Consider the following 14,643-nt stretch of genomic DNA (forward strand, 5'->3'; position numbering starts at 1 on the left):
ATACTAATTGTGTTTCTAGATTGAAAGTATTTCATATATTTTAAAACATAAAAATAATATGATTTATTGTTTTAAACTTATTAAATTCCCTAAAATATATAAATAGTTCAAATGTCATAGACCCCAGTAATCCTGCTATAATTAATTAAATAAATATATTCATTATGATTATAGAAGGCAGCAATGGGTTGTTGATTCAAGGAGCACAATTCATAACAACAAGAACAATAATAACGATGATAATGATGAACATTATGAAGATGAAGAAGATTATGATGACGACGATGATGATGATGGAGGTCATGGAGGTGACTGTGATAATGAAGACGATGATCATGATATTGAAGTTGGTCATACTAATCAAGCTAGCTCATCCAATACTACTTCTAAATCCAAAGATAACTGTAAACAGCGATTACAAAAATCTTATACTAGTAATTCTTCTGTTCAAGGTATGAAAATTTAAATATCTTCTATTTATTCATAAATTATTTGCTGCTATGCATTGTTTGTTTATGTACATCCCAACCCCATAGGGGAGGAAGACACCCACCTTGTGGCAATTCCGGTTGCCACACCATCTCCTCCGTTCCAGGTCATGAGGAGCTTTACACGAGGTTTTTGTTAGACCCTCTAACAGATTATATCTCACAGTCATCAGCCAGACCTCAGTCGGGGTGCCACTGATCCAAATGCCTCGGCAGACATTTACATCAGTAAAAATTATTATCACAGCCATTGCCTTTGCTTTAGACTTCTTTGAATACCTTCACTCTTCTTTTCCTACAATATCAACCTCTGAACTAGCTAACTGAGTCCACGGAAGCGCGAACCCTGCGCCTGGTAAAATTTTAATACCAATACTTGTTTACTGTAAATGCCTCAATTATCGACTAAGTAATGAGTCAATACAGTGCTAAACTAATACCGTTCAAAATGGGTTATATGTACAATGAAATTCAGACCTACATCCCATCAACCGTTTATTAAACCCCACAGTGGGGTTTATTAGTTTGTCAATTCCTCAAAAACACATTCCCAAATCACTGGATTGGATGTTATGAGCCGATTGCTTGGCCACCATGATCACTGGTTATAACTCCATGTGATTTTTTTCCTAAGAGATTTCATCAAGAATAATGTATACAAAACATGTAGTGGATATTAATGACCTTAAGGAGAGGATTGTTAACGCATTCGAACTCATAGATTTTATATTTTATTGAACATAGCATGAAATTGATTACCAGTTGGATATTTTCCAAATTACTAATAATGCAAATATAATACTAATATACTAATAAAGTAATTGAATGCCTTTGATTACAGGTAAAAATGAAACTTTCAATTTTAATGTTTCTAAATTCAAACAACCCATTTTTGTATCTTAATAAATTAATTATTTACTCAGTGTCAAAGTTGTTTAGATAATTCTCGGACATCCCGTATTTGGATATCCCATTGAATTCATTATCATGCTTTAGTCCCTGGTTTTAATTTGCTGCTCGTTCACATTATCTCACATTTCTCATAAAAACTTATGTCTTAAGAGGTAAAAATAATAATTGATCATTTTCATGATAAGGCTAGATATGTCATAAATTTGCATGATATTTTATTATTACTGAAATAATATTTTTTAAATCTTTGTTTTTTATTTTATTTAAGTCGATTAAGTGAATCTGCATTCTTTTAATTTTTTATTTCAAAGTTTTTAAGTTGTATATATAATATTGTACAATTCCTTTATTATTTTTTTATAATTCTTTGTGATTTATTATTATTATTATTTTTATTATTCATTATGATTACAATTTATTGTTTCATATATGCAAGTATAGATTAATATACAATTTTTAAAGAAAATACCCAAACTAGTTAAACAAGGGCAATATAAGAAATATTAAAAAATTTATTTATTTATGTGAATAAGAATGCATGAAAATAGACACATTTAATTTTTCTTAATAAGTTGTGGAACAAATAAATAAAACATGAAAAGGATTAATGTTGAAAAGAGAAAACTATAAATCTCATCTTGTTTTTCCATCCTACAAAAAACTTAACATTACAAGTAGTGACCAGTTCAGACAGTATGATAACGTTGCTGTTATTTAAATAGAATTCAGTTCTTTTTCAACTTTTAAGAAACTGATTTTAAAACTAAAGAAGACAGCTTTTCATAAGGACTTATGTAGCTTAACACAAACAAATCGTAGGGTGGTTCTACTACTGAAACACACTCAGTACAATAAATTTGCCTTTTTTTTAACATCATTGCAGATATTTTAAAGAAGAAGATAAGCAAATTGTTTATATTAATCGGGCTATAATTAGCCGTTCTGGAAATAAAAAGTTGATCTTACAATGGTAGAAGTTAAGAAGAAAGAAAAATATATTAAAAAAAAGGCAAATTTCTACTTCTACACTCAGCGGTAGATGAATTTCACTTATATATTGATGATCCAGAGTAAACAAGATGATGCAGGTATACGGAATTGTTTAGCATAATTATTCAGGAATTCCCTTGCTGTACTGGTCCTTTTTTATTTTGAAGAAATAAGAAGACTGCCATATTATAAGTGAATTGACTAATTATTACTGTGCTATTACTATTACTGTGCTGTTATAAATATTATTATGCAGTATTTATTTATTTTCTTTCAAGTATACATAGAATTATCTAATAAAAAGTACATGTTTGATTTATGTTTTAGAAAGAAAAATATATATTTTTATTTAACTATTGATAATTTTTATTTATTTTTTTTTAGAAATCAAAATTATAGAGGTTTTACATAATTATCGTTTAATATTTGTAACTGTAAAATAATCTTTGTTATGGGTTAATTTTATAGATTTATTAGTGAACTATTAAAGTCTGTTTTTTTTAAGTATGTTATAACTACTGTTATAACTGTAGGTAACAATATAGTAATTAGTCTATAAATCTAACAAAAACTGGTAGTTGACAATAATCAGCAGTCCAGTGTAAATTCAATGGAAGAGTACTTTATACAGTTATATTTGGTCGCTCATAGCTCATCATTCAAAAACTTTTATTATATTATGGACTGTAAAAAATATATTATGTTACTTAAAAGTGGATGTATAAATTCAACATCACTCATATTTTTTATTGTTGAATTATGTATGTTTTTTTTTAGCTGTCAACTTATTCAGCTTACCTTCTTATATTTATTTGTTTTGATGTTTTTGTATCTGAATAATCATCTATTATCTGAGTCGTAATATATATATGTTTATATCTTTTTCAATTGATATTTTATTATTATTATTTTTTCAAAGGTGGAATAGGAAGTGCTAGTACTTCATCAGAGAGTGTTTTGCAAAAATTCAGGAAGAGTTTCTCTTTAAGGTTTTACAAGAAAGGAGGAGGAGGTGGTGTAAGTAGCAGTAAAGATGATGAAGAACATCAGCAACCACAGCGAGCATCTACAGAGCCTTCTCTTCCTATTACATCATCATGTAGCTGTCCTAGTAAAGATGATAATTCATCAGATAAATTTAGGTACATGTTAACCATAACTTAATCATAATAATCTGTTCTTGTTCACAGAAATAATTTCTATATGTCTTTTTTGCTTATAGTCCTTCCTTTGCCACTACATCCTCTTACTTTATCCATCATAAGTGTTATCTAAATGCTTTTTTATGCCTTCCTATGTTTCTAATAGTTAGTTGCATGACCTCCAATAAGCGGTTTTGAATTTATCTGTATGTGTCATACTAACAATTCCTATGTCATACAAAGTAACATTTATAAATCAAAATATTTGAAAATTGATTTATTTTTCATTATATCTGTTGTTTTTGTTCCAGCCTTAATGAAATATTCTTGCTGAAATAAAAATAACAGAATAATTAAGGGGTTTCTATGCATAATTGTTTTTTTTAATTTCTGGTATTAAACTGCATCCATTACCATCTGATGTATATATGTATGTATATATATTATATATATATATATATATATATATATATATAGGAGGTCTGGCTTTACTTGATAAACAATTCAGCTGTAAGTTGGACCTTTTCAACATATCCAAAGTGATTAGAGAGTCTCTCGACAGATCAAAAGTCAGAGCCACACCAACATAATCATACAAACACAAAGGAGTAACCCAAACACATCCCTACCTTACCAAGTATCCAATGAGTGATTAACTAAAACCCTCAGAATACCACCAGAAAGGATAACGGGTAAAGAGAAAAGGATGGCTAGAAAGAAAAGGATACCCTACCTGCAATGGATCAGCAAAATAAGACAAACAGTTTTATCTTAAGATGTCCTTCAAAGATATCCCATCTCTATCATTTTTTCTCACAAAAGAGATTAGTAGGTACCTTTCCCAAGGAAGAAACCAGCATTTTGCTGATTCACATTTTCCATTGATCAGCCTAAATATATGCTACAAGCAAATTGATCTTTTCCAGATATTGATAAGCACTACATCCAAGACATTTTTATATACAATACATATTTGTATTTATTCATATTTTTTAAATATAGCATTGGTATATACCATCTGTTTTCCTTAAAGAAAATTTTCACCTATCCTGCACTGAATTGTGTGGTGTAAAAAATATCTAATTGACTTAGAAACTATTCAGCCACCTCTGGAGATTACTAATATTTTAGAACGTCTTAAGACATAGCATATAAAGTAATAAAAGATGAAATAAACATATATGACATTGGTTTTTTTAAATAATAAGAAAAAATAATAGTTCTTACCATTTCTATTTTATCATATATTTCTATACGGTATTTAAATAGATAAAATTTAGATCATTAAATAATTTATCTGGAAAAAAATATCAGCTACTTACATTATAGGAGAAAAAGGGTATTCTTACTGGGTACCCATCTCATCATATTTAAAGATACTTTCATCATATAATATAACTTTCCGGTACTTACGTATTAACGCCACCGCAGCTACAGCTTTATTTAAAAACAAAGTAGTCAATCGGATTTCATTGGAAAATGGGCCGAAACAGATTCAAAATAGAATATAAATTGTTATTTATATTTATTTATTTTATAAATATAATTTTTTTTTTTGTCTTCAGTCATTTGACTGGTTTGATGCAGCTCTCCAAGATTCCCTATCTAGTGCTAGTCGTTTCATTTCAGTATACCCCCTACATCCTACATCCCTAACAATTTGTTTTACATATTCCAAATGTGGCCTGCCTACACAATTTTTTCCTTCTACCTGTTCTTTCCGATATTAAAGCGACTATTCCAGGATGCCTTAGTATGTGGCCTATAAGTCTGTCTCTTCTTTTAACTATATTTTTCCAAATGCTTCTTTCTTCATCTATTTGCCACAATACCTCTTCATTTGTCACTTTATCCACCCATCTGATTTTTAACATTTTCCTATAGCACCACATTTCAAAAGCTTCTAATCGTTTCTTCTCAGATACTCCGATTGTCCAAGTTTCACTTCCATATAAAGCGACACTCCAAACATATACTTTCAAAAATCTTTTCCTGACATTTAAATTAATTTTTGATGCAAACAAATTATATTTATTACTGAAGGCTCGTTTCGCTTGTGCTATTCGGCATTTTATATCACTCCTGCTTCGTCCATCTTTAGTAATTCTACTTCCCAAATAACAAAATTCTTCTACCTCTATAATCTTTTCTCCTCCTATTTTTACATTCAGTGGTCCATCATTGTTATTTCTACTACATTTCATTACTTTTGTTTTGTTCTTGTTTATTTTCATGCGATAGTTCTTGCGTAGGACTTCATCTATACCGTTCATTGTTTCTTCTAAATCCTTTTTATTCTCGGCTAGAATTACTATATCATCAGCAAATCGTAGCATTTTTATATTTTCTCCTTGTACTGTTACTCCGAATCTAAATTGTTCTTTAACATCATTAACTGCTAGTTCCATGTAAAGATTAAAAAGTAACGGAGATAGGGAACATCCTTGTCAGACTCCCTTTCTTATTACGGCTTCTTTCTTATGTTCTTCAATTATTACTGTTGCTGTTTGGTTCCGTTACATGTTCTACATCTTCTGTCTCTGTATTTGAACCCTAATTTTTTTAAAATGCTGAACATTTTATTCCAGTCTACGTTATCGAATGCCTTTTCTAGGTCTATAAACGCCAAGTATGTTGGTTTGTTTTTCTTTAATCTTCCTTCTACTATTAATATGAGGCCTAAAATTGCTTCGCTTGTCCCTATACTTTTCCTGAAACCAAATTGGTCTTCTCCTAACACTTCTTCCACTCTCCTTTCAATTCTTCTGTATAGAATTCTAGTTAAGATTTTTGATGCATGACTAGTTAAACTAATTGTTCTGTATTCTTCAAATTTATCTGCCCCTACTTTCTTTGGTATCATGACTATAACACTTTTTTTGAAGTCTGACGGAAATTCCCCTTTTTCATAAATATTACACACCAGTTTGTATAATCTATCAATCGCTTCCTCACCTGCACTGCGCAGTAATTCTACAGGTATTCCGTCTATTCCAGGAGCCTTTCTGCCATTTAAATCTTTTAATGCCCTCTTAAATTCAGATCTCAGTATTGTTTCTCCCATTTCATCCTCCTCAACTTCCTCTTCTTCCTCTATAACACCATTTTCTAATTCATTTCCTCCGTATAACTCTTCAATATATTCCACCCATCTATCAACTTTACCTTTCGTATTGTATATTGGTGTACCATCTTTGTTTAACACATTATTAGATTTTAATTTATGTACTCCAAAATTTTCCTTAACTTTCCTGTATGCTCCGTCTATTTTACCAATGTCCATTTCTCTTTCCACTTCTGAACACTTTTCTTTAATCCACTCTTCTTTCGCCAGTTTGCACTTCCTGTTTATAGCATTTCTTAATTGCCGATAGTTCCTTTTACTTTCTTCATCACTAGCATTCTTATATTTTCTATGTTCATCCATCAGCTGCAATATATCGTCTGAAGCCCAAGGTTTTCTACCAGTTTTTCTTTGTTCCGCCTAAGTTCGCTTCTGCTGATTTAATAATTTCCTTTTTAACATTCTCCCATTCTTCTTTTACATTTTCTACCTTATCTTTTTTACTCAGATCTCTTGCGATGTCCTCCTCAAAAATCTTCTTTACCTCCTCTTCCTCAAGCTTCTCTAAATTCCACCGATTCATCTGACACCTTTTCTTCAGGTTTTTAAATCCCAATTTACATTTCATTATCACCAAATTATGGTCGCTATCAATGTCTGCTACAGGGTAAGTTTTGCAGTCAACGAGTTGATTCCTAAATCTTTGCTTAACCATGATATAATCTATCGGATACCTTGCAGTATCGCCTGGCTTTTTCCGAGTGTATATTCTTCTATTATGATTTTTAAATTGGGTGTTGACAATTACTAAATTATACTTTGTGCAAAACTCTATAAGTCTGTCCCCTCTTTCATTCCTTTTGCCCAGCCTGTATTCACCCACTATATTTCCTTCCTTGCCCTTTTCAATGCTTGCATTCCAATCTCCAACTATTATTAAATTTTCATCTCCTTTTACGTGTTTAATTGCTTCATCAATCTCTTCGTATACACACTCTACCTCATCATCATCATGGGCGCTTGTTGGCATATAGACATTAACAATCGTTGTCGGTTAAGTTTTGATTTTATCCTTATTACAATGATTCTATTGCTATGCGTTTTGAAATATTCTACTCTCTTCCCTATCTTCTTGTTCATTATGAAATCTACTCCTGCCTGCCCATTATTTGAAGCTGAGGTAATTATTCATAAATTACCTGACCAAAAGTCGCCTTCCTCTTCCCACCGAACCTCACTAATTCCTACTAATCCACATTTATCCTATCCATTTCTCTTTTTAAATTTTCCAGCCTACCAACCTTTTTTAAACTTCTAACATTCCACGCTCCGACTCGTAGAATGTTTTATTTTTTTAATTTTCTGGTGACCCCCTCCTTAGTAGTCCCCAACCGGAGATCCGAACAGGGGACTAGTTTACCTCCGTAATATTTTACCAAGGAAGGCGCCTCCATCATTGCTATATGAAAATGCAGAGAGCCACATTTTGTTGGAAAAAAAGCAGCTGTAGTTTTCCATTGCTTTCAGCTGCGCAGTACTCAGAGGACTGAGTGATGTTGATATGGCCGTTTAAGTTGTCCTGACTCACACCCCTAACAACTACTGAAAGAGCTGCTGCCTTCTTTCAGGAATCATTCCTTAGTCTGGCTCTCAACAGATACCTCTCCGATATGGTTGCACCTTCGGTCCAGCTACTCTTTATCACTGAGTACTCAAGCCCCCTCACCGACGGCAAGGTCTCATGATTCATAGAGGAGGAAAAAAAATATATAATTTAACCAAACTTAACCTACGCTCGCTAACCTTGATTAATTAACACCGTAATTTTTTGAGTATTTATTTAATCAATTCAGTAATTATTGCAACTTGATTATTTAAATAATAAATTATTTATTTATTTATGTTAAACTCTATATCGGCCCATTTTCCACCGAAATCCGATTGACTTCTTTGTTTTTAAATAAAGCTGTAGTTGCGGTGGCGTTAATACGTAAGTACCAACTTTCCTAACAGAAAACTTCATAAAATGTAGAGTTGTTCATTTCTGTTAACCTTAATTTCTGAACATATGTGCCCAAAAATTATAAATTTTTTTATTTATTCATATCTGCCCATGCAGAATACCTACTAATATCCATCCCACCTATTTTGCTTCATTAGTTCTGCAAATTTTTTCTTTTAATTTAATGTAAATAATGCCATGTTAAGCTACAGACTTTTTTACTAATGACATAAACAATTGGTTCTTTAAAAAATAATAAAACTAAAACTATTGCTGTTGATGATTGTGACTGAAGGGATTACTTATTTTATAAGTAATTTGAAAAAAAAAATTAATTAAAAAGTAATTTTTGTAAGCATGTTCTTATACTGCCTCTCTTTATGTATTATGTGTACGTGTATACGAAAAACTTTTTCGTAATGTTATATGCTGTTCAGAACAGCTCAAAATGTCAGACTGAATATTGTGATTGTTTATAGTCAGTAAGTTTATGGCTTCTGCCAGTAATATAAGAAACTGAGCTTTGTCATGTATTCTTTCATATTACTTGCTTACCAAAAACCATTCACACTGGATGATTTTTGCCATTAATGTACCAGTTGGTAGATAATTGAACATTATAATGTCATAATATTTACTATATTCAATAAAATTTGTATTCCTAATTTTTTTTTTTAGGTTTGGTCCTTTAATATGGAGATCAAGTAAAGAAAGAAGAAAAGGTAAAAAAGCAGCAAGAAGTGCTAAATGCAATAGTGGAGATAGTGGAATACAGATAGAAATATCAACAAGTCGTGGGGGTGGTGACAGTTCTGAATCACAGCATGATACAGATCATATGTGTGAAGAAGAACAGATGTGTGATGATGTTGATAGCCCATTGGTTGTAAGACGAAGACCAAATAATACAGCAAATTGTGATAGTAGTATTGGTGATAGTAAACCACCTTCCAGACCATCATCAGATGTTATAAACCAAATACTAATTGATAAATTAAAAGCAGGACTTCAAGCTCATAGCTTCTCAAGGCATGTTGGACGAGGGAGTCATGTACCTGTACGAAGGACACATTCTGACCTCGGTGGTCAGAGATTATTTAATTGGGAAATGCGTGGTAGCTATAGAAGAATGCTATCTACACCATCTCCCATAAAAATTAGACCAAATTTAAGTCCTAGAAAAAGTAATAATACTTCAACCACAGACATAACATCTGTGACAAATATTAAAGCATCATCCAGGAGGCTAGCTTGTAGGTTAACTGGTTTACGACGCTCTATCAGTCAACCACTTGGTTTAAATGAATTATCATCAATCAAAACAATAGGTAATAATTACTTATTATTATATATATTCTACTTTATTGATAATCTTCACTTATTTTTAGTTTTATAAATTTTATTTCTGAAGCAAAAATAATTGCTAATCTCTAAAAGTAATTTTTTAAGTGGGTTATTACATAAATTTATAATTATTACTAATAATAAATGTTTTGTAAAGATTTTTCTAGAAACACTTAACTTAAAAGTACTAAAAATATATGTGCATTGTTTCAGAATATTAAAGTCGAGATATTAAAAGTTAAGATGTTCCTTTACGTATGTTACAGTTTTAAATCTGTTTTCATATACACCTTTTAATACACAAAAATGGACATGAGGACATCAATTTTTTCAAATAAAATCCTGCCTCATGAATTAATAAACTGTTTTGTGTGTGTGTGTGTTTTGTGTTGTGTAAATGTATATGTGCGCGTATGAGAGTAGTAAGGCGGATGATTTGGAGCAAAAAGAGAATTTTATGTGAAAATTTATTCTCACTTAACTTTCTCTTAAAATAGTTTTGACTTTGAATTAGTTTAAGATAAATAATTTCCATATGATCTTCTCTTAAAATAATTACTGTCTTTGAATGCAAATAAAATTAAAATTTTCATTCATTCTCCAGTTCGATTCTAATCTAATATAATTTATTCACTTTGTTTCTATTTGAAATTTAGAGTATAATTTTTTTTAAAAAAAACCTTGACTAAATTTAATTTTTCTTAAAACAATTTCCACCTGAATTTCTTCCTGAGACAAAAATAAAATGATTTTTTGTTCCCTAGTGTTATGTATAGTGTATAAGATATTTATGTTTTTTTAGATAATGTTGAAGTTCCAATGAAGGAGGTGGATCTTCACAATTATCAAAAAATCCACATTGTTACCTTTCTTCATATAACACATCCAATGATTTCCTGTAGAAAATATGCTATCTAAGTTAATACTGCGTACAATAATATTTTAATGTTAATACTGCTGGTTAGTAGTGTATCTAGTATGAAAACTACCTTAAAATACTTTACACCCAATTTTTTATTTACGTAAATCATTAGATAATAAAGGAATTAGAGCATTTTATTTACTAACTTCAGAAAGTAAAGAATTTATCATCAAGCAGGTCTTTTACTTCATTCAATTCCTTATCAGCCTAGTCCTTTAACCAGGGTAGCATCTCTTTCAGAGGAGGTGCAGTTCTATTTCTTATCAAAGGACTAATTTTATCCACAAAAGGAACATAGTCAAAATATCATTCAACAATCCACTACCAATCTGGTTGTCTTTGTTTCTTCGCATCACTTCTAACATTATTTTCCTAGCTGACAGATTGACCTTCATTTGTATAAAACCATAACTTTTTTTTATTGCATAGAAAAATGTTAATACTGTTAACAAGTACTAAAATCAAAAAAAAATATCATACTTTAGTACATGTATGAAGAAGTACTCAAATCTAATCCCAATTTTATCTTTGCCAATATGGTAGGTTTAATCAGTAAATCCATAACATATTCATTTAGGTCAGCAACTTTAGAAAGCAATCTATTAACAGCACTTATCTGCTACCTATTTGTTTTCTGTATTCTTATATTTCGAGTACCAGTTACCAAGGTCCATACAAACAGAATCTGTTGGATCAATTCCTTTATCACCACAAATTTATATTTTCTCTAATCTTGTACTCTGTCCACAATATTGTGCACCAGGCCAGTGTAATTCAAAAGAAAGATTATTTATGAAAACATTAACGAGACCAGAACATACTACTACACTTTCTCGAAATGCTGATGTACATCAAACTCAATATTTAGACCATTTTGGGTAGCTAGTAGTTCTACCATCCAATCACACAAAAATCTTGACCAGTAACATTTTTTCATTATGAAAGCTATTATTACCAGCAGCCTCTTGTGCTTAGATAATATGTAGCCATTTCGTTAGTTCATCCAAATTTTTTATTTACTCGATAGGTTGTTTGCTTACATTCATCACTACTGAGCCAGCATCTTCATGTTTCTTCTTTTTGTACTTCTCCCAAATAGGTTAACCATTTTCCATTTATGACCTATACTTGATTTGGGATCATTGTATTGATATAGCAAATAGGTCTTTATTAAAATTTCTTTATGTTCCCAATAACATTTTCTTTATGTGTACATATTTTTTCTCAATATAATTGTTCAGAGTCAATAACCACCAAAATGCCATCAGTATCTTTATATCTTCTTGAATCTTGACCAGAAAACATAGTCATCATCATCAAATGTGATTGGAAAATCCCCAGTTTTAATTTCATCCCTTTCTTCATCTACCCAAATAACAAACTTTCCATCATCAGCAGCTCATTTTATGTATTTTACCACTATCGATCCAATTTCTATTATACCTCTTAAGTTTTTTAATTGACTTGTTTGGAATGATTCCTTCCCAGAAGTTAAAGGTTCAGGCAATGGAGAGTTTTCATCTTTATCTGATAACATAAGAAGAATTATCATCACCAAACTAAATCTGTTTTGGTACACTTCCAATAAGCGGTTCAAATAATTTATTATCTGATTTTCACAGGAACTGTTATTTTCGAAGTACTTTCAACTGCGTTCTCTTTCAGTGCTTTAACTATTGGTTATATTTCTATTCCCATTCTCTGAGTTATTTATCTTCATGAATATGGAAAGACTTGAATTCATTTTTGAGTTTCTTCTCCATTTCTTCAATTCGCTGAACTTCAAGAGAAAGTTCTTGTGGAGCTGCTCTAGTTGGTGGTATCAATATTTCAGTTCTACTTTGCATCCACATTAAATTTTTGCTTGTCTTCTTTCTTGTTAGTTTTTATCTTTCATGAAATTTCATCTTAGTTTTTCTCCATTTCTTCAATTTGTTTAGCTTTTTCAAGAGAAAGTTCTTATGGAGGTCTAGTTGGTGGTATCAAAGGATGTTTCAATTCTTATTCTTCAGCCATTTTTTGTTCTTTTTTACCTTCTCTGAACCTCTTCAATAATTTCTTTTCTATTTTATTAAGACTCTCATATTAATATCTTTATTATATAAATAAAAATATTTAAAAAAAATGCTAAACGCTTCACATAACCTGTATTGGCATTTACCATTTATGCACATCATTAGTCAAGAAGCCATAAGTGTTTTTACCAACTATTGCATAATTTCTCAAATTTTAGTTCAGAGCCAATATAATCTTCATATATTCTTTTAGTATAATATTTATATGATTGAAATATGCAGAAAAAATTTATATTATTTCTAATCATACTTAAAAATAGATGGCTGTAGCTCTGACTGAGATAAACATGACATATTTTTATGACTACTTGTAATGAAATAGTCTTTAATTTTTTTTTCTTTTTTTTTTTGTTCTTCCATTAAACAGTCATCAAATGTAACTAAAGAAGTTTTCTCACATTCATCTACAGGAATTAAATCTTTGCAAGATCCATAAAAAATAAGCAATCACCATATTCTCTGGCTCTCTTTTTCTGTTTAGTCTCCAGAACTAAGGTATTATTTCAGAGTAATCAGGATGATAATATTCTATTATCATACTATGATAGAATCATAGTATTCTCTACTTTTTTATACTACTTTTGTAAATTCATATATGCTATCTATTGTAATGATTTAGTAAAAATGAACTGATGCTTATATTTTAATCCTCTTTTTCTCTTTAAATAAGTTTTAGCCATAAATTTGTTTTTCTACACAGAGCTTTTGACTATTATTGCACTAAGAGGTTGTGGCAAGATAGTGTAATTTTTTCTTCCTTATAGTAATAGTAATATCCATTTTATTATAAAAATGAAATTGTTTTAAACTAATAGGTACAGAATCTGTATTAAAATAAAATTTCAAACATCCAGTGCATATAGAAGAAGACAATAAGTATATGCTTCACTTGTTGATTTCTATTCATTTAACAAAATATATAACTTGAAGAAAGATGGTGAGTTGTATTTTTATGCTGAAGGAGAAAAAGTCTATAATATTAAATATTTTGCATAAGGCTACTGGACTTTGAAAACGATTCAAGAGAGGATAAATATTCATATCAAGAAACCTGAAAATGAAATTAAACTTGTCAAAAGTGGAAATAGAATCATTATAACCATGCCAAATCATGATAAGGGTTTCTCCTCTTCAGTAGTATGGGTCTCTCATCTTTAATAGTTTATGGGTAAACTGTTAGGTTTAAAAAGAACAGATTTTTTTGTGCAAATTTCTGCACATCAGAAAGATCTCCAAACCTTAGAATCGTGGACATAATCAAAATTCACTGTAATTGAACAAAGTATTGCTAATCACAGTTTATGCTGGCATAAAAATGAAAGAGAGATCTTGTATGCTTTCTTTTTGAATTTACCTCACGGAAGTAAAATATCATAAAGTCCCCTAAGAAAGATTGAATATACCTTAAAATAAAACTTGCACTGAATACAAGATATTGTGATTACTATTCAAAATCAAGACAGTAATCTCCTTCCTAATCCTGATTATATTGCTTACTTAAGCTTTGAGATGATAGAAAAAAATCAACTTCTAATAGAAAGAGTTATGATATAATTTAGTAAAAATCAGGTGCTTGTCAAGTAGGTGCTTGTGTGCACCTACTTAAGATATGAAAAAGAATATAAATATTTAAGCAGTAGTGAAATCCTTTACGTAAAATGATAGATAGTGTTATTATTATCTGTTAAAGTCTTTGAGAGTAGA

At 30.4% G+C, this 14,643-nt stretch overlaps 1 protein-coding gene across 1 annotated transcript in view; it reads left to right on the plus strand.

Annotated features, from left to right (window-relative positions):
• The window catches only part of RhoGEF3 (Rho guanine nucleotide exchange factor 3), a 171,679-nt gene that overhangs the window by 124,222 nt on the left and 32,814 nt on the right, over window positions 1–14,643 (plus strand). Inside the window, exons 4-6 of the mRNA XM_075354770.1 lie at window positions 175–452; window positions 3,310–3,532; window positions 9,277–9,926. Of these exons, the coding sequence (XP_075210885.1) occupies window positions 175–452; window positions 3,310–3,532; window positions 9,277–9,926 (1,151 nt within the window). The remainder of the gene's footprint in view (window positions 1–174; window positions 453–3,309; window positions 3,533–9,276; window positions 9,927–14,643) is intronic.

This window comes from Lycorma delicatula, chromosome 1 (assembly GCF_047948215.1).
Source record: "Lycorma delicatula isolate Av1 chromosome 1, ASM4794821v1, whole genome shotgun sequence".
NCBI lineage: Eukaryota > Metazoa > Arthropoda > Insecta > Hemiptera > Fulgoridae > Lycorma > Lycorma delicatula.